Genomic DNA, 24,699 nt, shown 5'->3' with positions numbered 1-24,699 from the left:
TCCATGACATATTATTGAAGAGGAATTTTTAGAAGGCATGCATGAAGGGTTAAAAGCAAAATCTTTGATAAATAGCCTATTACATATAGCAGCTGCCTGGAGATAATGCAGGATTTTTAGATTTGGTGAAAGGAGATGCTTTGAAAACCAGAATCAGGAAGCATCATAAAGACAGAGAGGGCTTAAGGGACTTCCCTGCTGGCCCAGTGGTTAAGACTCCACACTCCCAATGCTGCAGGCACAGGTTCAATACCTGGTCAGGGAACTAAGATCCCACATGCTGCATGGCCAGAAAATATTGATATTTCTCCCGGCAATCTTGACTCCAGCTTGTGCTTCTTCCAGCCTAGCATTTCTCATGATGTACTCTGCATATAAGTTAAATAAGCAGGGCGACAATATACAGCCTTGACATACTCCTTTTCCTATTTGGAACCAGTCTGATGTTCCATGTCCAGTTCTAACTGTTGCTTCCTGACCTGCATATAGGTTTCCCAAGAGGCAGGTCAGGTGGTCTGGTATTCCCATCTCTTTCAGAATTTTCCACATGCGTGCAGCCATTAAACAAATAGCAGACGGCACCTGCTGCTTACTAGCCACCGTGTGGGAACTTACAGACACACAGGTGGGTGCAACAGGTGGGGTCTCTGCTCCTGCAGAATTAGGAGTAATAAGACATGTGGATAAAGGGGGCATCTGGGAGAGAGGAACACATGTACGCAAGGAATTACAGAAGAGGGACCGGCCAGAGAGGGCCTGCGGGGAGGGGCCCTGGGCAGGGAGAAAGGAATGAAAGAAACAAACTGAAGAGAAGGAAGCACCCTGAGGTGACTAAAGGATGGATGGAGCAGGGGTCAGGGGAACACGTGATACAGAATGCTTCATGTGTCTTGGCCCACATGCAGTGAAGGGACACCCAGATACTAGGTGGGAACCTGTAACAGACTGTAAACGACCCTGGACACAGTCAAAGGCACCATGACCTCCCTGGCCAGTGGGAGCAGCAAGGATGACAAGGTGGGATTTAGTGGAAATGGACTTCGATGTTGCAGGCCAGAGCATCTTACCAGGTTCTCAACAAAAGGGATGATAGACATGCACATCACACACGCACTGTTTACTCACAGACGCACATCTGTGTCTGCTGCATTTAACTTTGACGGAAATTTGGTTATGATTCTCAAGATGGTGCATTTTGAGTTCTCTTAAAAAAAAAATCTCACGTGAAGTCCAATTAGACTTTTCAGTTCAGTTCAGTTCAGTCGCTCAGTCGTGTCCAACTCTTTGCGACCCCACAAATCGCAGCACGCCAGGCCTCCCTGTCCATCACCAACTCCCGGAGTTCACTCAGACTCACATCCATCGAGTCAGTGATGCCATCCAGCTTATTATAAAAATGTATTTATATCTAAGTCTAGGAATATTCCAATGAACTGCTGGTATGGTAAGATGTACTCAACTTCTCAAAGTTGCTTTCACATCCGTCTTTGAATTAACTCACCCACTCAACATAATTCTATAGGTCATGGAAGAGGTTAAGAGGCAGGCAAAATTATAGCAGTATGATACAATACAGGTAGAAATTTGTGTTTGTAAGTATGCTTTCACAAATATACTTTATTTGATGAATATATATTTCTTCTGTAAGTGGCAAACCAGGAGTGATTATCCCTGTTCTATAAATCTATAAACAGGCCGCTTGTGATCAGGATTTCACCCAAGGCAGCACCGCTACTTAAGGACAGCACCCCCGCCCCACCTCAGCCTGCAGGTTTCCTGATCCCCATCAGGTATTCCTGCCATGGTACCAAGACTTTCTTACCTGGAAAGATGGGGATAAGAAACAGTCCCCTTCTTCCACACTCCTATCCCTCTGTCCCCACTTTTGTAAAACAGGAGGCTTTTAAATCATGTTTCTTCATGCTCTGAAATGGTAGAAATCTATGACTCTAAATAAGGGCTTTTAACATAAAATTTAATGAAAACCAATATTTCATTACCCATGAAAGCAACAGTATGGCTGTCAAACCATCAGTACCCCTCCACGCTGGAAACTGAAACATGATTACCACTTAAAGAACCTTGTTAAAAAGTGTGCACATTAAAAATAATTTACAGAACCAATTCTCTGTTTGCAGCCACAGTTTAAGAAACAGGAAAATGTATTTGCATTTCTACCTTGTTACGCTGGTGTTACTAATAACATAAAATATTTAAAATTTGTGTTACACACAGAGCCAATTATAATTATCTAGTGAGAAAACAATTTTACATGGGAATCTAAAAATAATCTATTTTACCGCTGCAACAAATCACACACATTATAAAATAAATTCTATTGCCAATTAATATTACAGTTGTTCATCTACCGACCATCCTGGTTTGAAAAACTCTCATCTCAGCTGATGCTGACTTTTAAACACCATTGCAGGACACACTAGAGAAATACAGAATTGTTATCATGTACATGTGACATTGATTGCCTTCCCTGGTAGCTCAGACAGTAAAGAATCTGCCTGCAATTCAGGAGACCTGGGTTTGATCCCTGGGTCAGGAAGATCCCCTGGGGAAGAGAATGGTTACCCACTTCCAGTATTCTTGCCTGGAGAACTCCACAGACAGAGGATCACAAAGAGTAGGACACAATGGACATGTGTGACATATTTTAAGTAAACTGCCAACTATGTCACATTCAAGGATTATCTCACTTTATCCCATAGTTAGGCTAGCAGTTTATACAGATTAAATTCCATTTAAAAATAAGTCCAAGAAGTTGCCCAAAATTTTATAATATGTTAAAATAGAATGCTTATTCAAGTGACTCTGCTTCTCACTGAATTTTCAAGATCTACTTAGAAGACTTTTTAATCATAATATAGTTTTTAAAAATTTTATGAAAGTATAGTTGATTTACAATATTGTGTTCATCTCTACTGTATGGTAAAGTGACTCAGCTATATAAATACATACCCTTTTTCATATTCTTTTCCATTATGGTTTATCACAGGATATTGAATATAGTTCCCTGTGTTCTTCAGCAGGACCTTATTATTTATCCATCCTATATACAATAGTTTGCATCTCATAACAGAGTTTGACATGAAATTTGACCTCCACCATCATTAAATATATGTATTTATAATACTGCCAGCAGTTACTATATCAAATAATTTACTTGTATTATCTCATTTATCCCACACAACCCTACAAGAGAGTGATTATTATTTATTTATTTAAAATTATTATTTACTTGTATATAGTTACTAAATCTTACAAAAGAGGAGAGAAGTGTTCACAAAGTCACATAATGTTGAAGTTTGAGAGAAAAAAAATCCTTTATATCAGTATATAGTCCTTCAATGTAGTTGATCAATAAAATTAATGAATGTGCTAACAAGCTTAATGTCGTTTCTACTATATGCAGAGTACATCATGAGAAACGCTGGGCTGGAAGAAGCACAAGCTGGAATCAAGATTGCTGGGAGAAATATCAATAACCTCAGATATGCAGAGGACACCACCCTTATGGTGGAAAGTGAAGAGGAACTAAAAACCCTCTTGATGAAAGTGAAAGAGGAGGGTGAAAAAGTTGGCTTAAAGCTCAACATTCAGAAAACAAAGGTCATGGCATCTAGTCCCATCACTTCATGACAAATGATGGGGAAACAGTGGAAACAGTGGAAACAGTGTCAGACTTTATTTTGGGGGGGCTCCAAAATCACTGCAGATGGTGACTGCAGCCATGAAATTAAAAGACGCTTACACCTTGGAAGGAAAGTTATGGCCAACCTAGATAGCATATTGAAAAGCAGAGACATCATGTTGCCAACACAGGTCTGTCTAGTCAAGGCTATGGTTTTTTCGGTGGTCGTGTATGGATGTGAGAGTTGGACTGTGAAGAAAGCTGCTGCTGCTGCTGTTAAGTCACTTCAGTCATGTCCGACTCTGTGCAACCCCACAGACGGCAGCCCATGAGGCTCCTCTGTCCCTGGGATTCTCCAGGCAAGAACACTGGAGTGGGTTGCCATTTCCTTCTCCAATGAATGAAAGTGAAAAGTGAAAGGGAAGTCGCTCAGTCGTGTCCGACTCTTCACGACCCCATAGACTGCAGCCTACCGGGCTCCTCCATCCATGGGATTTTCCAGGCAAGAGTACTGGAGTGGGGTGCCATCGCCTTCTCCGTGAAGAAAGCTGAGCGCCAAAGAATTGATGCTTTTGCAAGGAGATCCAACCAGTCCTGGGTGTTCTTCTGGAAGGACTGATGCTAAAGCTGAAACTCCAGTACTCTGGCCACCTCATGCGAAGAGTTGACTCATTGGAAAAGACCCTGATGCTGGGAGGGATTGGGGGCAGGAGGAGAAGGGGACGACAGAGGATGAGATGGCTGGATGGCATCCCTGACTCGATGGACGTGTGTCTGAGTGAACTCCGGGAGTTGGTGATAGACAGGGAGGCCTGGCGTGCTGCGATTCATGGGGTCACAAAGAGTCGGACACGACTGAGCGACTGAACTGAACTGTACCTCAATTTCAATGGGGCAGTACAGGAATAGGATGTTCCTTCAGACAATGTTTAATTACCAGAACTTTTGCTTAGAATTTGAAACTAATTGGAATAGGACTGTGTTTAGTGTAAACAGACATCTCAAAAGAAGCTGATTAAGGGATTAAATGGTTCTTACTCAGGAAACACTTAAAGGAAATCAGCAAAATGTTGCACCTAGTTAAATAGTGCCCAGTAGTGTTTGAGTAGCTAGCTGCACAGGAAGAAAACAGACAGGATAGAGATACCAAAGGGTCTCAAAATAACCTAAGCTCTTTGTTTCTCAGTCTTGAACCTGGCATTATCAGTAGAAGAATTACCATTCTGGCTGGCTTAAGAAATGTACAAAGAAAAAATATATATGCACTTTATTAACACTGAATTACAATTATTTTGGGTGGAAAAGTCCTAGCCAAAAACAAAAATAGTATAATAATGGATTGTAAAGCAATCTATTCTGTTAATATCTGTTATGTCATTGATAGGTTACTGGAAAGTTACAGGTACTTAACATTTATGAATTGAATTATCCTTACATGTTGAAGTCACATGTTAGGTAAATGCTGCTGCTGCTGCTGCTAAGTCGCTTCAGTCGTGTCCGACTCTGTGCGACCCCATAGACGGCAGCCCACCGGGCTCCCCCATCCCTAAATCAAATCACTAAACTACTTGAAGCCAAATTTTTTTTTTCATTCATTCATCCTACACACCCACTTTAAAACTACTTATAGATAAGTCCTCATTTCCTAACAGGAAAAGTAGCCTGTGTACATGAGTGATCAGGACCCTATGTCTGAGATAACTTTCTAGCAGCAGTCAGGTCCTAACCACAGTTCTCGGGAATGACTTAACAACGATTCCCCACCATTGCTAAAGACAACATATAGAAAAATGTGGAGTCAAAAAAAAAAAAAAAAAATCATGCAAAAAGTAGCAGGGAGACAGATAGTTTCCAACTATGCTGTCCAAGCACTTAAGGAAGTCGTTTGTAGACATACAAACTGTTTTGAATCCAAGGAAAAGGACAGACTCATTCCAACTAGTTGTACTATACTGCAGAAAGATGGCATTTGGAGAACTGGGATTTTAACAACAGAGATAAAGAGAGCTGAATGCATCAATCCCAGACTGATCAAAAATAAACAAATCAAAGTGCATGCAACGGGAACTGAGGTAGAAAAATACCTGATGTATTCTAGGCTGGTAAACATCCTGGAGTGACTAGGGTTTTGAAGAGGACGATACAGACGGTTAAGACCTTGATGGTTCTCTGGGAGGAGACTGCTACCCTAAGAAGTCTGGACTTGATTCTGCAGTCAGGTTTTTTTTGGCAGAACTGATGCCACCCAAACTAAACTTTAGGGAGGTAATTCTGACTGGACAGAACAACATATAATCCTCCACATCCTAAATTTCAAAATATCTGACAGCTGATGAAAAAATTATTAGATAGAAGAAGAAGGAGGGGGGCTTACCTAGTGGTTCAGTGGTAAAGAATCCACCTGCCAAAGCAGGGGACATGGGTTTGATCTCTGATCTGGGAAGATCCCACATGATGCAGAGCAAGCAAGCCCATGTGCCACAGTTACTCAGCTCGTGCTCTAGAGCCCAGGAGCCGCAACTACTGAGGCCCTGGCAGCCTCGAGCCCGCCTCCACAGGAGAAGCCGCCACAGTGGCGAGTCCGTACACGGCAACGAGAGGGCAGCCCCTGCTCGCCGCAACTGGAGAAAACCCGCACAGCAACAAAGACCTAGCACAGCCAAACTTAAATAAATTCAGAAAAAGAAAAAGGAGGAAAATACGACCCAGAACCAGGAGAAAAATCAGTCCATAGAGACATCCTGAAAGGGCTGTGAGGATGGAAGAGGTGAAAGGACTTTTCAGAAGCTAATTTAAATGTGGTATATATGAGAAGGAAATGGCAACCCACTCCAGTGTTCTTGCCTGGAGAATCCCAGGGACGGGGGAGCCTGGTGGGCTGCCGTCTATGGAGTCGCACAGAGTCGGACACGACTGAAGCGACTTAGCAGCAGCAGCATATATGCTGAAGGATGTAAAGGAAGACACGAACAGGAGGAGGAGAGAAAGTGAAAGATACAAATAGTCTCATGGTACGAGGACGCTAGAAATGCCATGAACTCTTTTAAGAATTGATCGGTTAGAGGACAAACTAATCCCACTACATCATTACATTGCTATACACAGGAATTAGTGGTTATTATTCAGAAGAATTTGCACATTGAGCCCTTTGTAGAAAAAGTTGTCATAAATGAGGGAAGCACAAAGTCATTCTATTTTAAACCCTATCTCAAAAAAATATGTTATTGCAAAGTATTACTAAACACGTTTTTACATTCTTCTCATGTTACAACATCATTCAAAAGAACATAACCTGTACTGTGTACCCACAGCCAACTGATTTAGGGTAGTTTTATCACATTTTTCAGGCACCCTACCCATATTATGTACCTTCCACTCTGGGTCATCCCATAGACAGGTGGTCTATGGTCCTTTGGTGCAACAAATTTTCAGTGACTAATGTTTGGTAATCTACACTTTATCTTTTAAGATGGTGTTTATATCACCAAGAGCTTGGAAAATGGATCAATTCACAATAAAACATTTTGCTAACAACTTTCATGGTTCACTGGCAGAGAAAAGAAGGCTTATTAGCTTGGCACCCTAGATATGGCTTTGGCCATATGGTAAAAAACATACCAGATTTTTAAAAAGTCAATCAAACCATTCTGGTCTAGCTATTAGAATAAACAGCATGGTCCATAAAACCGGTTGTGTTATTTAAATCCGTCTGTTGTTCTCCCAAAAGACTAGAAGAGCATTACTATCAGAGGCTGGACCTGTATTTCTCTTTTACCCCCAACAGTTGCTAACACAGATCATAATGGACGTTTATAAAGAATGTATTTTCTAAATATAAAAATCAGGACACAGCTGGCATATGCTCCAACAATGGGACAAAAAATTTTAAATACAGATGAGTTTAAGGAGGCTCACAGAGGTTAAATAACTTGCCAGCCATTCAAGCAAATGGCAGAGCCAAGACCAAAATCTAAAACCACCTCAGGGGACAATGTAACCTGCTGTGCTTCCTCAGACCTGTTATTCAAGGGCAGAAGGAACAAAGACTGTTAAGCAGGACAGGCAGGCTGAGAAGATCACGGAGATAAAGGAGAAGTCTAGCAAAGAGACCTTGTCCACTCCACCTCCACACCTGTTCCCAGAATCGTGAAGAGCCTCATACGCCAAGTGTAAAATTACGGAACTCTACGTACTCTCCCAAAGCAAGTCATGTTAACTCTAAGAAATCTATTTCATGGACAGGGTTTCCAACAAACATTCTGAAGCAAGATGTAAAGAGTAGCTCTGGGCAAACAACAACTTTTAATTTTTAGTGGTGGCTAATATCTCCAAATGCAGAAGTGTTCTTTAAATTCTCCATAAGCAGATATCTATATATCTGCTGGTGGTTCATTCAATTTTTCCAGACATATTTCTGTAACAGAAATCTTGGACATAAGGAAAGTCAGCACTACTTTTTCTAGGAAATATTTAAAAGAAAGCTTCCTGTCCAATGAAAATATTTATAATTCAACGTATATTTACCGAATTTTGAAGCACACAAGTTTTTATTTCTTTACATGAAGTAATTTTTACTTCGCCTCAAAACTGCTACAGTTGGTGAATGTTAATAATATGTAATTTATACAAATTGTTAAACATGGATATAGGAGACATAGAGTATTTATAGTTAATCTGGAAAAGTAAAAATATTTATCTATTAATGTGTCTTTTTTGTTAGAATCTCAGTCTGTGTTAGGGATCTAACCTGTTTCCATGTTTTAGAGGAATGACTTCTAAAAAAATGAGGACTTTCTACACATTTAAGGATAGGTGATTGAAATCTGAGGTTTCAAGAAGTTCCAATCAGATCCCCACCTCTTGCATGGACTGTCTGCGGCTAAGATCAGGTACATAGTCAATGGAAAATTTAAGAAGAGGAATGGCTGTCTTCCATACATGTGCCATATTAATGTGAGGATCATCTCTCAGCCTCCCTGCGTCCATGCAGCACCCCCAAGGGGGCATCACAGAAGCCGGGGATGATGCCAGTACCTGAGGATACAAAGGAGTGCAGAGATGAAGGGCAGGTCTGCATCTAAAGCAACCAGAGAACTGTTCTGAAAACAAGGTATATGCATAGAGTATAGTCTCATCTGCTGTGTGTGCCACACACAAGATGTTTTCAGATTAACGGCACAGTCTAAGACTGCACCCAAACTATTTACTTCCTGACTTCTGCATACGAGAAATCAGCCCTTACTCTCAGAACATAGGAAACAGAAAATTTGCACATTATTACCAGATATTCAAGTGATGAAAGAAAACTGACTTTGCACACACACACACACACACATATATACACACAGAGAGCTTTCCATAGCCAGAACCCTCAGCTTTAAGTACAGTTTAAAGAAGAAAAAAAAAAAGTTGGATCAATTAGCAGCCCCATGAATGTTGGAAACATCTTAACAGTGTCTCACAGATGAAAGAGTACAATACAGAATGGGAAAAAGAGGGAAAGTTAAATTATGTCTGCAGTCATAATGAATCAAAGCCCAGAAGGAGGTCTGCAAATCAGCAGGTTCTAATGAAATATTAAGGTAAGTGATTATTGATGAAAAATGAATAAGCCTTTTTGATTTTGGCAACCTTTAAATCACACCTAGCTAATTAAAACAACTCAAATGCATTCATTGACTCCTTGATGGGCATTTAGCTATCCTTGGGTGCAGTCAGACTTGATTTTCTGAGGTGCGTTTATGTAGCTGATGCCAGTTACATGGATGTGTGTGCCAGAAAAAGACACACCATTAAAGAAAAACATCTAGTTCCTTTTCATATTTGATTTATCATTTCTAAACTAGGAGCAAAAAAAAAAAATCACCAGGGACATTTCCTGTGTACCATAAATAAAACATCCATAATACTCTACTACATATTAACACTGAACCTTATTTTAATTAATTATCATATAATGAATACAAGGCATTTATAATACCAATATTATGGAATTAAGTGGTCATTTTTATTTAAATATATCACAGAGCTATTGAAAATGCTCTTGAAAAAATTCCAACCACACCTCCAGAGGGAAGCCACACAGTGTCTCCAAAGGTGAGCTTGTCCACACGTCACGTCACAGGCTGGGAGAGGGTCTGACCACAGCCCCAGGCCCTCACCGTCTTCGTTTGTGTATCAAAGGTCATAACCCTTGTCACCCTAGTCCCCTGGTTTAGAAATGAATCTGTGACTATTCAAGCTTAAGTCCTGTACCAGATTTCTGCAGGTTAAGTTGCTTGTTAATTACAGAAATCAATCAAATGTCCTCAGCCAGGCACATTTGAGCATCCGTATAGAATGTAAAAAGCCACAGGCATCAACTGTAGCATCAAAATTAAGTTGAGGAACCTAAAAGTTTCACACACAAAATATGCTTCAAAAAAATAGAGAATTCTCCAATATCATGCTCATGAAAAAACAACTTTTTTTTTAATTAGGCAGAAAACTGCATAATTTGTTTTTTTTAGGCCACAAACTGCATAATTCCTCCACAGGCATGAGACTCCAGCAAGACCCCAGAATCCACCTGGAATGGCAACCAGTCTGGTGTCACCCAAGCAGCCTTCCCCTCCCTACTGAATTCATATCACTCTGTGTATAACACAGGTCATGGTCTGTCACACGGCACCAAGTGAAAGGAAATGGGAGGGGAATCTCTTATTCATTTCTGTATCCAGACCCCTCCCACATCCTTGTACATTGTAGCTGCCAAGTAAGTGTTGGGGACGCGGAGGGACAGAGGGTAGAAGAAGAATCCATACCAGAATCCAGGGCTTGTTCAGAGTTTAAGCCCTTGACCGCTTCGCAAAGCTTGAATATCCACGTGAAAGGAAAAGAAAAAAAGAAAGAGAAGGAAAAGAGAATAATTTGAATTAAGTATTTATCCTCAGCTCTAGTTTCTGTCACAAAGCAGGTGATATTTTTTTTTAAGCTATGCCCACACAGTGTGTAAAACCGAAACTGAAATCAGAACTCTCTTGCATCAGAATTAGAATTTTATAGAATCAAAGTCATTCCTAGGTCTTCCTTTCCTTCATAGGCCACATGGAGACTGTGAAATTTAGAGAAAACCCTCATGCCTCAAGAAACGGGGTGCCAGAATTCACTGTCCTTGTCCGAGTCCACGACAGCTGGCAGTTCCACAGAACTCCCGGGAGTCATGCTGTCTGTTAACTTGTTCCATGGATACCCCATGTTCTCCAGTAAGCCCCAGTTTCTTCTGCATCTTGCCCATCTCTGCTCCCAACCTTCTTTAAGAATTCTAAGTGTCATCAGAAAAATGCTAAGCTGAAAGAGCTACCCACCCACTCCGAGATCGTACCAAAAGGAACCACCCTGGAGATGCTTATCTGGCCCCAAGGTACTTAACTTCAAAGACAAATATTTTGAAAACTCTGTATTCCTAAGGATTCAGCAATATAACCCTGTGTAGTTTATTCGCTAGAACTAATTACGAAAGGTATAAAGTAAGAAAATTGTTTTTAAAATATTTTTTGAGTTTTACAGAAATGTCTATAATAATATTCATTCATTCATTCTACAAAGATTTATTGAGTCCCTTTTATGCAATTTGAAGTGTATATCAAGTAATTACTACAGAGCCACAGAATATATGAATTATCTAATCATTTTCTGTTCTGTGACAATACAGGCTTGAAATTTTCACACTCCTATCTCCACATCTATTTTAGTGGAAGAATCTAAGGACTAAGGATTGGAAAAGAAGACAAACATCATTACTAATCAACTACTGAAGTTACACAAAATCAACCAATGGGGCACTAAAGGAAGCAGAAAGGAAAAAGCATCGAACAGAGAATAATCAAACAGTCATCCACAGTGAGGGCTGGAAGTGTCCAAGGAAAAGCGCTAGAACATCTGAGAAGTTAATTTAAAAATGGATTTTGAATTCAGATCTTGATAAGTCTCCTAAGAAGTTGAAAATGCATCTCACAATAGGGCTCCACATAAATCCTCATGAATTTATATTAAGAACTGATTGACATTCCATCTTGGTGCAGAAGCAAGAAGGAAAGAACCACCAACCTAAGACCACTAAATACCAATAAGATTGGTACTTGAATCCACAGGTTTGGACTGTCTAAAGGACAGAAGAACCAGGTGGTTGGGTCAAAATAAAAAGATGAGTTACCATGATGAGTTGCATATAAAGCAGGATTTTAGAGTTTCTGTGGGAAGGCTAAAATCAAATGAAATACCAAGCGGCTAAAGGGAATTTCCAAAAGTGTGGCCAGCTCATCATCAAAGACCCTAAAATTCAGTGCCTTGCAAAAGGAAAGACATTCAAACAAAATGAACACACTCTGCTGGAGGACTGCTTGCCAAGTAAGTACCAAGGTCTAAAATAGTTTCCATTTATCCTCATATTTCTGCAGAATATTTAAACTCCCTCTAAGGCTAAAATAAATATATAAATAAACAACCCCCATTACACATTAGTTCTCCAAACAAATTATGGTTTCAGGCAATGTTAATCAACAAAAAGAATTAAACAAGAAGTCTTTAAAATTAGCCATGACCTTATTTATGGCTTCATTACTTTCAAGATTTCATTTGTTGGGTTGTTTATGTCACTTCAGCCTTTAATTTAATTGCTGCATCTCTAACTATATTAGAATAGCTTAATGAATGGTGATGGCTTGTTTTTACTCACCAAAATGTAACATTTGCAGAGCATATAACACCAAAGAGCCATTTAAGGCATCCAAGAATTAGAAGAAGTTGGATTTATACTTTGAGGCTGATCCTCTATTAGGAAAAGTATGGTGTGAGCCAATATGACATAATTAAGGATGAGGCTAAAACGAGAGATTCCGGGGCCCATAGGCATCGTGCTGAGGGCTTGGCCTGCATCTTGGAGACGATGAGCAGCTGGAGAACAAATTTAAGCAAGAGAATGAAGTGTCAGATTTTAATTTTGGATAGAAAACTCCAGGTATTGTAGAAATTTGAAGAGAACAAGACTGGAGGCTGGGAGAAGAGCTAAGAGACGACTGCTAGCATCCGTGTGTAAGAACAGGAGAGAAGGAGTTTGGAATCATTCGGAATGTAAAATCCTTAGGCCTCTGTCACTGACTGATGTCTGGTGAGGGAGGCTGGCTGCAGAAGAAAACATCGTCTAGAGTCAATGTGAGGGTCGTGACAGCATTCTCTGAGATTAGGCTGATGATAGTAGAGGAGGTCTGGACTGAGAAACAATGAACTTGGTTTTGGATGGGGTTTAGGTGCCTGGGAGACACAGAAAGCACGTGCTGGAAGTTAGCCCCAAGAATCTAGGGTTTATGGAGGACCGAGTTAGTGCAGAATAAGTATCACCAGTGCTTCAGAGCAGTTAAAGCTATAACCCAAAGGAACACATAGGAATTATCAGTGGTCAGAGCTATTTCCTCAGGCAATCCCAAATTAGGAGACAAATAGAAGAGAATCTCTAAAGAGACAGGGAAGGAAGAGTCAGAAAGGAAGCAAGAGATAGCAGTACTGGACATAAAAACTAAAAGAACAGAGCTTCAGGGAGGCCAGAGTGACCCAGAGGGAAAAAACAGAAGCATTCACTGAACCAGGAGTCCAGGATTGGGAAACTAACATGCCATGGCTACTGTAACCCAATGCCCACAAACCTACTGCCTTAAGATAACTCCAGTTTATCACATTTGAGTGCTGGAGGTCAGAAGTCTGAAATGAATTTTGCTGGACTTTAAGCCAACGTGTTAACAGAGCTGGTTCCTCTGGAGGCTTTCAAGGAGAACCTGCTTCCTGGCTTTTAGCAGCTTCTAGAACCCACTGAACTCCTGGGCTCATGGCTCCTTCCTGCCTTTATGGTAGCAGTCTGCATCTTCAAGTCTCTCTCTGACCTTGATTCTCTCGCCTTCACTTATGATCCACTGGGCCCAGCTGGAGAATCCAGGGAAACATCCCCACTTTAAGATAATGTAATCAGATCTGCAGCGTCCTTTTGGCTGCATGAAGGAGCCTCTTTACAGGTTCCAGGGACCACAGGGTCAGACACAACTAAAGCGACTTAGCAGCAGCAGCCGCAGCAGGGACTAGGGCGGGGCATCTTTGCAGGGGCCATTATTCCGCCTACCACATGGAGAGAGCAAGATGCAGGACAGAAGAAACAGCAGTCTCTATCAATCCTAGATTAATCTTTCAAGAAGTTTGGATTAGAAGTGAAGAGGGAAAATAGGGCAGAGAATAGCCAGAGGGTAAAAGGATTTTTTTTTTTTTTTTAAGCAACATGATCAAGACATCAACAAGCTGACCAGCTATGAGGAAGTGGCAGCAGAGACACACAGGCTAAGGGACAAAAAGGGGGACTGAGGAGCAGGCTCCTTGCAGGGATCTGGAATAGTGTTCACGGGGCTGGCCAAGAAGAAGGAAAGTGGATCCTCTGTGAGTAGGGAGAGAGAGGTGGTCCAGGCAGATGGAGGAGGTGGACGGAGCTGGCCAAGGTCAGAGATGGGTAGGAGGGACACTGAGATGGGGTCAGCATAGAGCTCATTCATCAGCAAGGGCATCAACTTGCAAAACACACATTACAATGAGACGGACTCCATTTGAAATATCTTTCTCACATCTCAAGAAAAGCAGAGATTTTAAAAAAAAACTAAGTAAATGTAAGTAAATAAAATGGTCTTTGACTTTTTGAATAACAAATACAACTTTGTTATATGACACAACCTTTTAAAAAGAGCGCATGTTTAATAATGGCCCATAGTTAAGAAAATTAGTTTGCTCTGTGTTTGGCAGACTTCCTTTTGACACAACTGGATTCCAGTTTTTAATGGGGGAGAAAACAAGTTCACAGAGGTCTTTTCTTTTAAAATCGGCATTTTCTCTTTAGTCGTAAAATGCATGCAAAAAGCTTGTGATTATGGTATTTATGTTTCCATTAAGGTGTCCTCAGCAAGCTGGGGGAGTCTAGCCTACTATTTTCCTGCTATTTAGATTTATAGCAGCACAGTAACTATTTTATTTCAATTATATTTGAGGACAGTGCCCTCTTGGTGGCAAATGACTGCATGGTGACAGTCAGCACGTGTCCATTAGAACTATCCTTCTCTGGAGTTTTTAACTACAGATTCTGGGATCTTACTATAAAAGTACGAATTGTTGGTGCCCTCAAATAATAAAAAACATACTGACTGTCATTCCATCAATATTTTTTTTTTAAGAATTCGAAGCACACAAAACTTCTGGATTGAAATTGTATAACTTACAAAAAGAAACGTTTTGCTGAGTGTCAAGAAACATTGAGTAAAGTTTATGATAACACACCTGCAGGCTGACATTTTGAATAAAATGATGATTCGGTCATAGGTGAGTAATGGGCATTTATGCATGCCCAGATAAAGCTGTACCCAATATGGAAATTATATATTATTTCACAGCTTCACTGTAAACAGACCTTATTAAACAAACTGATATTAGAGTTCTGATTTGATTTTGATCAGCTGCATCACACTCTGAAGACACAGCAATCAAATAGGATATACACTCTACCAAAGAGACATAGGATTAGGAATCATTGACAATAGAATCTGGTTACAAGCAGGATAAAAGTTAAATACACCAAAACTTTTGTAAGTTTGAGCTTTGTCATTCATAGAAAACAGAAGACTATGTCTGGCTTCTCTGGCATCCACCCAATACGAAAACACAGAATGTTATCAAGAGCATTAATAAATAGTAATAACAATGACACTATGGCCAAAGGGAACAGTCAGATAACAGTACACCCGTCAAGTCAAGTAAACAGGCATGGACATATTGCCGGACAGAGTATGAAGCTATTCTAGAAAAGAGTATTTTATAAATAATATGTGGAAATGGACAAAGTGGCCCATTCTGACATCAAATTCACAGCACTTAATAAATGATCCCTGGTTATTTCCATGTGGGGCTACCAAATCCACATTTCCATCAGATCAATCAAAATGATAAGCAGTGAAATTCAGAATATGGCTTTCTTAGTGAACAATAAACATCCCAGAACAGATTCAGGCTACACTTCACACTGTCAATGGACTGGAGATGCTCCCATGAAATCCAAAAATTTGAATAGCAAAGTTCATCTGACACCAACAGCAAACTTGGGTGAAATTTAGTTAGTTGATGGGAGATTCTTTACTGGGTATAAACTCTCTCTGAGGAGTTTCAAGTTTTATGTTTCCATTATTTAACTTTTTAGAAAGTTAATAGAACCGTATTCTAGATCACCTTGTATGTTATTTCCCTGTCTGAATTTATGTTTATACATACAGAGGCATCAAGAAATGCTACTTTCACTGATGTCTTGAGTTAATGATAGAGAAGCCGGTTGGATTTCATGCCTTAGGATACATGGATAGGGTGCACAGGTCAAAGATCCCTGGCTACAGACATGCAAAAGAACCGCAGAATCTAACTGAGAAGAGTGATGGCCGAACTGAGCCAGCCCTTGGCTTGTGAGGCAAACAAACTGAAACAAATCTGCCATGGAGCATCCCTCACCATGTTCATGTTCATGATTTGTGCGAGACTTCAGATTAAAGAAAAAACATTATTGGCCACATTAAAGTAATGTTGTTCATTTGCATGTAATGGTTTTGCTGTTTTGCTTGTATTTAATTTGTAAAGATGTTTGGTTTTATAGTTATATAATGGCTATAAACAGAAGGAGTTCAGCCCTATTTTATTTTTATACATATTTAAATAACATTATAATCAAAGCAATTTAATTCTATATGGCAGTATCAAGAGATCGTTTTTTGAAGAGTCTCTAGTCTGAGCAACACTTTTTTACAGCTTTCATTCTGACAGAAAAAGGCAATGGAGGTAAAGCCATTATTTCCAAGCCAAATTCATATTCAGTTACAGGTTGATGAAGAAAATACTTCACAGGTACCATAATTCCCAACTTTTTGGATTAGCAATATCATTGTTCAATGGACAGCTTATCTCTGAAAAAAATAATTACAAAACACAAAATTTAAATTTCTGTGATGTCTCCGGAATTTTGATTTTGGAAAAGGGTTAATCCATCTGTGTTTTAAGAAGCCTTCCAGGTATCTGATGCATGCTAAAGAACCACTAGTTTGAAGGGAAACCTACTATTTTTAATGTTCAAAGCACAGCTCCACTATAGAGCAATGATTATAAGACACCATTATAAGATGGGATGGAATGAGTGTATTGTTTATGACAACAGCATGGACGTGTTTCAAATAAAAAGAAACGAGTACTATTTTCTTCATGAATTAATTTTATATGGTGCCTGAATATATAAATGAGGGATGGAAAAAGATGTTTCTAAATTGTTTCAGATAAAATTTGCAATAAATATATAACCACTAACATAGCGTCAGCATCACACTCCTTTGTGCTATACTAATGTACACAATCAGACCTGTGGTTTGTTAACAAGCAGTTTGAAGACTGGCTATACTATACATCTCATTCAGTAATTCTTTCATGACATGAAAATCATGTCACCAAAAAAAAAAAAAGGCCCAAATAAACCATAATTAAAACAAATCATGTCATTGCTCATCTATTTAACTATCATAACTAGAGGCTCACTGCACAACAACAACAAAAAAGTCTTAAATTGAAGAACCAGTTTCAACTTTTTTTATCTGAGTTTTAAACTACAGGTTAGTTCTCCCATCTGAACCATTTTAAGAACAAGATGAAATACGCTGGGATCACGAGACAAGCTATCAAAATCTCTAGTGTTCCTTCCATTAGGCTGTGATTTGTGTAAACTGGATGCTCTTAGACACAACAGCTTTTTAAAGGTCGTTAATAAAAGGCAGTTCTTGCTTTAGAACTGATGAACAATCTACTCTCTTGTCACAAACTATATAATAGCTGATTTGGAAGCAATACTCTGATTGCTCCTGGAGCCTACCTGTCTGCAGGTAAAGGTTTGGAATTCCGCGGCTTCTTCACTTGGGCATACAAAGCATCCATCATATGCCCTTCTCTTGGGCTCTGGGGTCTGGTGCTGAGAGCCATGGAACCTTCATAGGAAGAAATTCCCCCATACATCAGCTCATCATCACAGCCAAATGTCCGATGAAAATCTTGAATTTCAGCATAGTCACGTTCCCGAGCCTGTCGCTCCCTAAATTCTCGAGTTTTGGCTTGAATCCTGTAAAATTAAAATAAGTTGGAGCAAGAAAAACTATGCCTTTCCTAAGAACTGGATATAGAACATTCATCAAAATACATTGCAAAATACATATTCTTTCATGCAATTCTAAGAAGCTGGATAGGATAAACAATGTTATATTAATTTTAGATTATCAGGGTAATATCATGGATTCTCAAAAATTATCATTTCAGATAGCTTTGTTCATGTCAATAAGACATACTCATAATTTACATCTTATTTTTAATTATCACTTATTAACTAACTCTAAAAATCCACTAGGAATAGTTTTAGGCATCCACTTGCATTTTATTCATGAAATCTTTTGAGGCAAAAAGTCATTTTTTAAAAAGTTCTACACACATACACTGTATTTGCATACATTTATGTATGTATATACATGTATGATCTTCTCATTATAGCTATACCATACACATTCAACATACTCTGAAGCTTAAGTATGAATCCACACTATTATTGTTTATTAGTGGCAAAAGATCTGTTTAATGATACTGACTTTTATTTTTTGTGATGTATACAGAGCTCGCAAAATCCTGAGATTAAGGACAGGAAGGCATGCATTCAACCAAATTCTGAAATCAATCTATTGATACTGTGCTAAGTTGGTCTTAGTTAGCTGAAGATAATTCAACAACCCTTGATAGAATTTTGATAACTTTTAATGGGAAAAAATATTTCTATTACACACTTATAAATTTAAATGTTTATTTAAAAGTGAAATCTTATTTATAAAAGCAATACTTTGGGCTCTGTTTAACATTTTATTGCAAAGTTATTTACTTTTTTATATTCAAAGTAGACCACTGCTAGAATAAATGATACATAAATGTATTTAAAAGAATACAGAAAAGATACAAAATCAGATGAACATAGTCCATTAATAAAAGAGAAAACTACAGGTCAGTATTTCTCATGAATATAGAAACAAAATTCCTTACCAAAATATTAGCAAATAGAATTTGGTAATATATAAAAAGAATTATACACCATGACAAAGTGATGTTTATTGCCTGAATGCAAGGCTGGTTCAATATTTTTAAAATCAAACAATGTAATACATCATATTAATAGATAAAGAAGAAAAGTTACAAGATTATATCAACTGATGCAGAAAAAGCATCTGACAAAATTCAATAGTCATCATGAGAGAATTCCTCAAAAAAACTATATAGAGCAAAACTTAACTTCCTAAACTTGATAAAAAGCATCTACAAAAAGAACCCATTGATAACATAATGGAGAAAGACTGAATGCTTTCCCTTAAGATCAGGAAAAAGGTAAGGATATCTGCTCCCACCACCATAACTCAACATAGTGAAATTCTAGACAATGAAGTCAGCTTAGGAAAGGAAATAACTGGCATACAGATTGGAAAGGAAGAAATAAAACCATTCTTTTTTGTAGACAGCATGGAGGTCTTTGTAGAAAATCGCAAGGAATCTATAAAAAACCTCCTATAACTCAAAGGAAAGTTCAGTAAGGTAACAGAATAGTAATACAATCTTAATAGGTAAAAATCCATTGTATTTCTATATGTTGGCAGTGAACACAGATGCCAAAATTAAACTAAAATGTCATTTACATCCACTAAAAGAATGAAATACACTGATTAAAAAGGTTTGTTTATAGACATGAATAAAATATATAGGTGTAAACCTAACACAACATATACAGCACTTATATGCTGAAAATTATACAGTGATGATGAAAGAAATCAAGGAAGATCTAAAAACTGGAGAGACATATAATTTTCATGAATGAAAGACTCAACGTAGTAAAGTCAGTTCTCCCCAAGTTGATAAACAGCTTAATGTAATTCCTATAAAACTCCAGCAAGACTTTAGTAGATACAAACAAGATTATTTTTAAATTTATATGAAAAGGCAAAGGATAGAATAGCTAAACAACTGGGATAAGAACAAAAAAAGTGGGAGGAATCACACTTGATGGTGTGGTTTCTATGGAGGGAGAGACACTTAGATCAGTTGAACAGGACAAAAAACTCAGAAAGAGCTTACAAGTATGGCCAACTGATTTCTCATAATTATACGAAAACAATTCAATGAAATAAGTCTTTTCAACAAATAGTGCTGGAGCAATTAGACATCCAAAGGCAAAAATGAAAACAAAACCAAACAGAGCAAAACCCACTTTGAATTTAAACCTCATCCCTGATACAAAAATTAACTAAAAATGGATCACAAATTTAAATGTAAAACTACAGTTTACCTGTGGCCACCGACAGTGGGATAGAACTCAAAGAATTGACAAATCTGGTTAATTACCCTGAACGAATGTGTATTTTAATGTTCATCCTAGAAATAGATGCTAACAAAGCTTGCTGCATCAATGGCACTAAAAGCAGAGCTTTAGAACGAGGAATGCACTGTGGTTTTCGTGCACTTTAGTGACAATTCAGCCAATAAAACTCACACAATGATTTTATTTTATACTTTTACATTTGAATGTCTTATTTATTATAAGTGAGAAAAGAGACCACAACACAACCAGAAGTTATATATTCATGTCATATATTTTCATGTTTATTTTTCTCATTTCAGACAAAAAAAAAAACTTGGGGTTCAGGAGAGAAAATGGTTTTAAGGAAAATAACATAGTTTAAGGAAAACTTTTCAAAAAGAGGGTGTCTGGCAGTGTAGCCCTTAACAGCTCCAGATGGTCAATGCTATAAAAGGACACCCCCTCTGCTGTTTTACGGTGACCCTGGGGTCACAAATTATCCCTAAGATGTAAGACTCATCCATTTTTCTGAACAGTCAGGTTGTTGTTTAGCAGTATCCATCTAATTTATCTCAGGCCAAATCTCAGCAATGACAAAAGTAACTGATTAGCACAAAACTTAGCCAAAGAAATAAATGTCTATTGATGCAAGCAGCCCAGAAAGTCATTTTGAGCCATAAACAAGAGAACCATTCTGAGGTTTAAATGATGGCAGACAGCTGTTCTGACATGGATGGGCAACACATTCAGGCACTATTTCCCAATTCTTGCAATGTTAAGAAAAAAATGTGAAAACAACTACTAAAACTTTTTATTAAGACCTTTAAAAATGTTAATAAAGAATTTATCATTTCAATTTGGTATATTCAAACATAAATATTCACACCTTTCTTTTTTGTTAGAAAAAGAAAAGTATTTTCCATTATGATAATGAAATTGCCTTGAACCTGCATAGAAAATAATACACAAAATAATGTAATAGACTAAATAAAGTAATAAGGTTAATTTATTTCCTGCTGTCACTAAATTCATGCTAACAGTCTCTCTTCGGCTTGACATCAATTAATGATTTTCATCCCAGACTCTTGTCACAGTGTTCACCACCCTTTTCTCTAATTAAAATGGATGATGCATGATGAAGATAAAACACACAAGACTTCTGTTCTTGTAACATTTCTATTCATTAGAATTTTTGCTTTTACAATAAATGGCTTTTAACACTAATTGCTGTAGAGTAAAATGAAAATAACTTTTTTATGACGATAAGTATAGTCCTTACATATCCAGAAAAGACACAAAGCTTAATAAGTACTACTATTAAGGAACCAACTCCTCAAGACAGAAAAATCAATGGTTCCTTAAATTACTCTACTGTATTCAAAATACTTCTACCTCCAACATTATGAAGGCTCAATACATGGAATGTTCTCAATAATACGTTTTTTAAAACTCCAAGAAGCAGAAATTGACCTTTAATGTTTTTAATTAAAAAAAAAAACCCACACACCACTTTTAACATCTACAAAAGATAGGATGTACTAATATTATTTTAACATGCAAATTAAAATACATTTCAGATTGCTACATATTAGATAAGTGTAAACTATCTTCAAAACAATGTTCAAGAGCTTGAAATCAACTCTTTTGGGGAAAATTTTGTCCCCCAACTTATTGTACTACCATATGGAAGCCTGATTCTGGGAACAAAGTTCCTGGATCTTTTCCCAACAACATTTCCTCTCTAAAAACCGGTATTAGAGAAAGTCATCAAATAAAATCCTACCTTCATGGCAGAATGACATGTAAGCAACAAGGCAACTGGAAAAAACCGTTTGACCAAAGATAGGTTTGTGGTCAACTGACTGAATGCTGACTTGCCCCTCAAAACAGTTGAGCAAATGGCAGACACCAAAAATCTTCAATTTTCACCTTACCCTGCTGGGCAAATCAAACAACTGCCATCTACCTAGATGTATGCTGCCAATGGAGTATCTATGCTGAATTCCCCAAAGAAGGAAGATATCCCACTAAATATGAAGAGTTCTCATTTTAAGTAGGATTTTAATATGTTTATAGTATTGGGACAAAAGTTGACTGGAAAAGCCTTCCATGTTCTGAATGGATTCTTAGAAAAAATTTTTGAATAGGAGCAATTGTTTTAAAGATGCATTTCCAATTCAAGGGAAGAAGGCAGCTGTTAAAAACCACAGTGGTTATAGTAGGTTAGGGATGGCGGAGTCAAAACTTCATCCCTCAAAGCTACAATGAGGAAACAGCAGATTTATAATATAAAATAATTAAAAGTTGAAAAAAAGATCAAAGAAAAGCATTCACAGAGACAATACTATCCACTAACACAACCACCATTTTTCCAGAATCTACGCAGTTACAAGAATGTACACCCATCAGCAGCCCTTTGTCTAGGCGTGGGGACAGAATTACTCACTTCGCTAAATGCTGAGTTCTTGAGAACTAGATTAGACCCCAGCGGTCATCTCTGTACAGTGTCCCTTATTAACTCCAGCCCCACCAACCTCTCTCCTCCCCAAAGCTCTGTGGTCATCAACTTTCACAATTGATTATAATGTCTTATGTTGATTTTTTAATGTTATGAGGTTTAAATCTTTTCTCCATCTTAACAAAGGTAAGAAATTCTTGACAGAGGAAGAATAATAATAAGAATAAAAATTTTATACCGTCATTTTATTTATTTAATATACTGTGAACAAGAAAAATTTCTCTTTTATGCTAATAAACCACTAGAATGATATTTGACTAACCAACACACACACACACACACACACACACACACACTCACTCACTACTCTCTCTCACAGATACTTGCTCATTCACTGACATTACGTTCCGGCTTTCACAAATGTCAAATCAACTACAATTATTTCCAACTCAAAGAGATGCTATAATGCCAAATCTAAGAAAGCTCTAATCAAAAATAAAACCGACTTTCCTACTCCAGTTACAGACTGTCAATAAAATCTGTTTCAATTTGCCCAAGTATTGGTCTATTCTGGATTTCCATGAAGTTAATAGATTCTTTAAAAATCTGTTCACCTGCACAATAAGTTCTTAAAATATGTCTGATGAACTAACCTCATTGATTAGAACTGACTTTTCTGAAGGATTTAAGGGGCCAGAGAAAATATGAAGAACACTTCTAAATTATAGAAAAATATTGTTCCATTAAAAGGATAAGCTTTAAAAGTTGAGTTGTATTTGAATGACAATATGTGACCTGCATCCAAAAATTATCCAGAATATCTGGGTTCTGATGTCAGAATTCATGGAATCTGAATCCTAAGTTTCAAGCCAAAAAGAAGTGAAAATTGTTTATTCTTTTAGATGCACAGGGAATGCACCTATTGTTGCTATATAGTTCATTCCTTCTGTAATTTCACTAATTCTTATTCATGCACTTTAAAGAAACCTTACTGCTATATTCTGATAGATATTTTTAAAATGATAATCCTGCAAAAACTAACAAATAAACACATGCCGTCTCTGAAAAGGATCTTATCAACTAACAAAGACCACAAAAAACTTCCTATCAAAATTTCAAGAACTTACTCAAAGCAGATATTGGAAACAGTTGGTAAAACTGAAAAGAGAAATGCCAGTGATTGGAAATTGGAGGCAAAAAGGCCAGAAATTTTTATTTCTTGAATGTTGTATCTATATGAGATAATGAATGTTCACTAAACTTATTGTGGTCATCATAAAAAAAAAAAAAAATTCAATTCTGATTTCTATAGCCAGTTAGATAAATGAGCTGGACATGGCTAAACTAGGAGCCAATGGTCTTTACTTGTCATCAGTATTTCCCAAATGACTCTTAATTCTGAGAGATACTAGTACTTTGTGGGAAAAAATAGTGAAGAAGGATCTATATCTATGAGTAAATAAGTTAGGAAGTAATGATTCTCTAGGCTGTGGGCTTCCCAGGTGGCGCTAGTGGTAAAGAACCTGCCTGCTGATGCGCAAGATGTGTGAGACCTGGATCCAACTCCTGGGTCAGGAAGATCCCCTGGAGGAGGGCATGGCAACTCACTCCAGTATTGCCTGGAGAATCCCATGGACAGAGGAGCCTGGCGGGCTACAGTCCACAGTGTCAAACAGACTCGGACATGACTGAGGCAACTTAGCACGAACATGCCCACACACATTTTAGTGACTCACAATGTACATGAACAGAATTAGGCTGTTGAGAAATAATGGAGTAAAGAAATATGCATAAACTGCTTTTAACCAAGTGTTTCTCAAATATATTTGCATGTGGAGCCCTTTTTCTGCTGATGAATGCTGTTTGGGAAACCCCAAACCACAATATTTATATACCATTAAAATATAAATGAAGCTATCAACAGAGCAAGAATACAGTAGAAAGCCAAAGATTACCTCTGACACTGAGTTAACAGAAAAATCCATTGATGTGCTTTATGCTTGAAGCTCAGCGGGCCCAGAGTTACAGAGATCATGTAATTGAACCTGTGTTATGTGGGAATCAGAGTCCCATCCTTCTGTGAGGTGGAATGAGCTAATGTGCATGCGTGCATGCTCAGTTGCTCAGTCATGTCCGACT

The 24,699-nt window shown here is 38.0% G+C and overlaps 1 protein-coding gene across 8 annotated transcripts in view; it reads right to left on the bottom strand.

Moving 5' to 3' along the window:
- PARD3 (par-3 family cell polarity regulator) overlaps positions 1 to 24,699 on the bottom strand; it is a 592,324-nt gene that overhangs the window by 147,525 nt on the left and 420,100 nt on the right. For all 8 annotated transcript variants that reach the window (XM_052651068.1, XM_052651061.1, XM_052651065.1 and 5 more), the window contains one exon: positions 17,598 to 17,840. In XM_052651068.1, the coding sequence (XP_052507028.1) occupies positions 17,598 to 17,840 (243 nt within the window). The remainder of the gene's footprint in view (positions 1 to 17,597; positions 17,841 to 24,699) is intronic.

This window comes from Budorcas taxicolor, chromosome 13 (genome assembly GCF_023091745.1).
Source record: "Budorcas taxicolor isolate Tak-1 chromosome 13, Takin1.1, whole genome shotgun sequence".
Taxonomy (NCBI): domain Eukaryota; kingdom Metazoa; phylum Chordata; class Mammalia; order Artiodactyla; family Bovidae; genus Budorcas; species Budorcas taxicolor.
The sequence above is the reverse complement of the archived record's forward strand: the minus strand, read 5'-3'. Positions and strand labels throughout refer to the sequence as shown.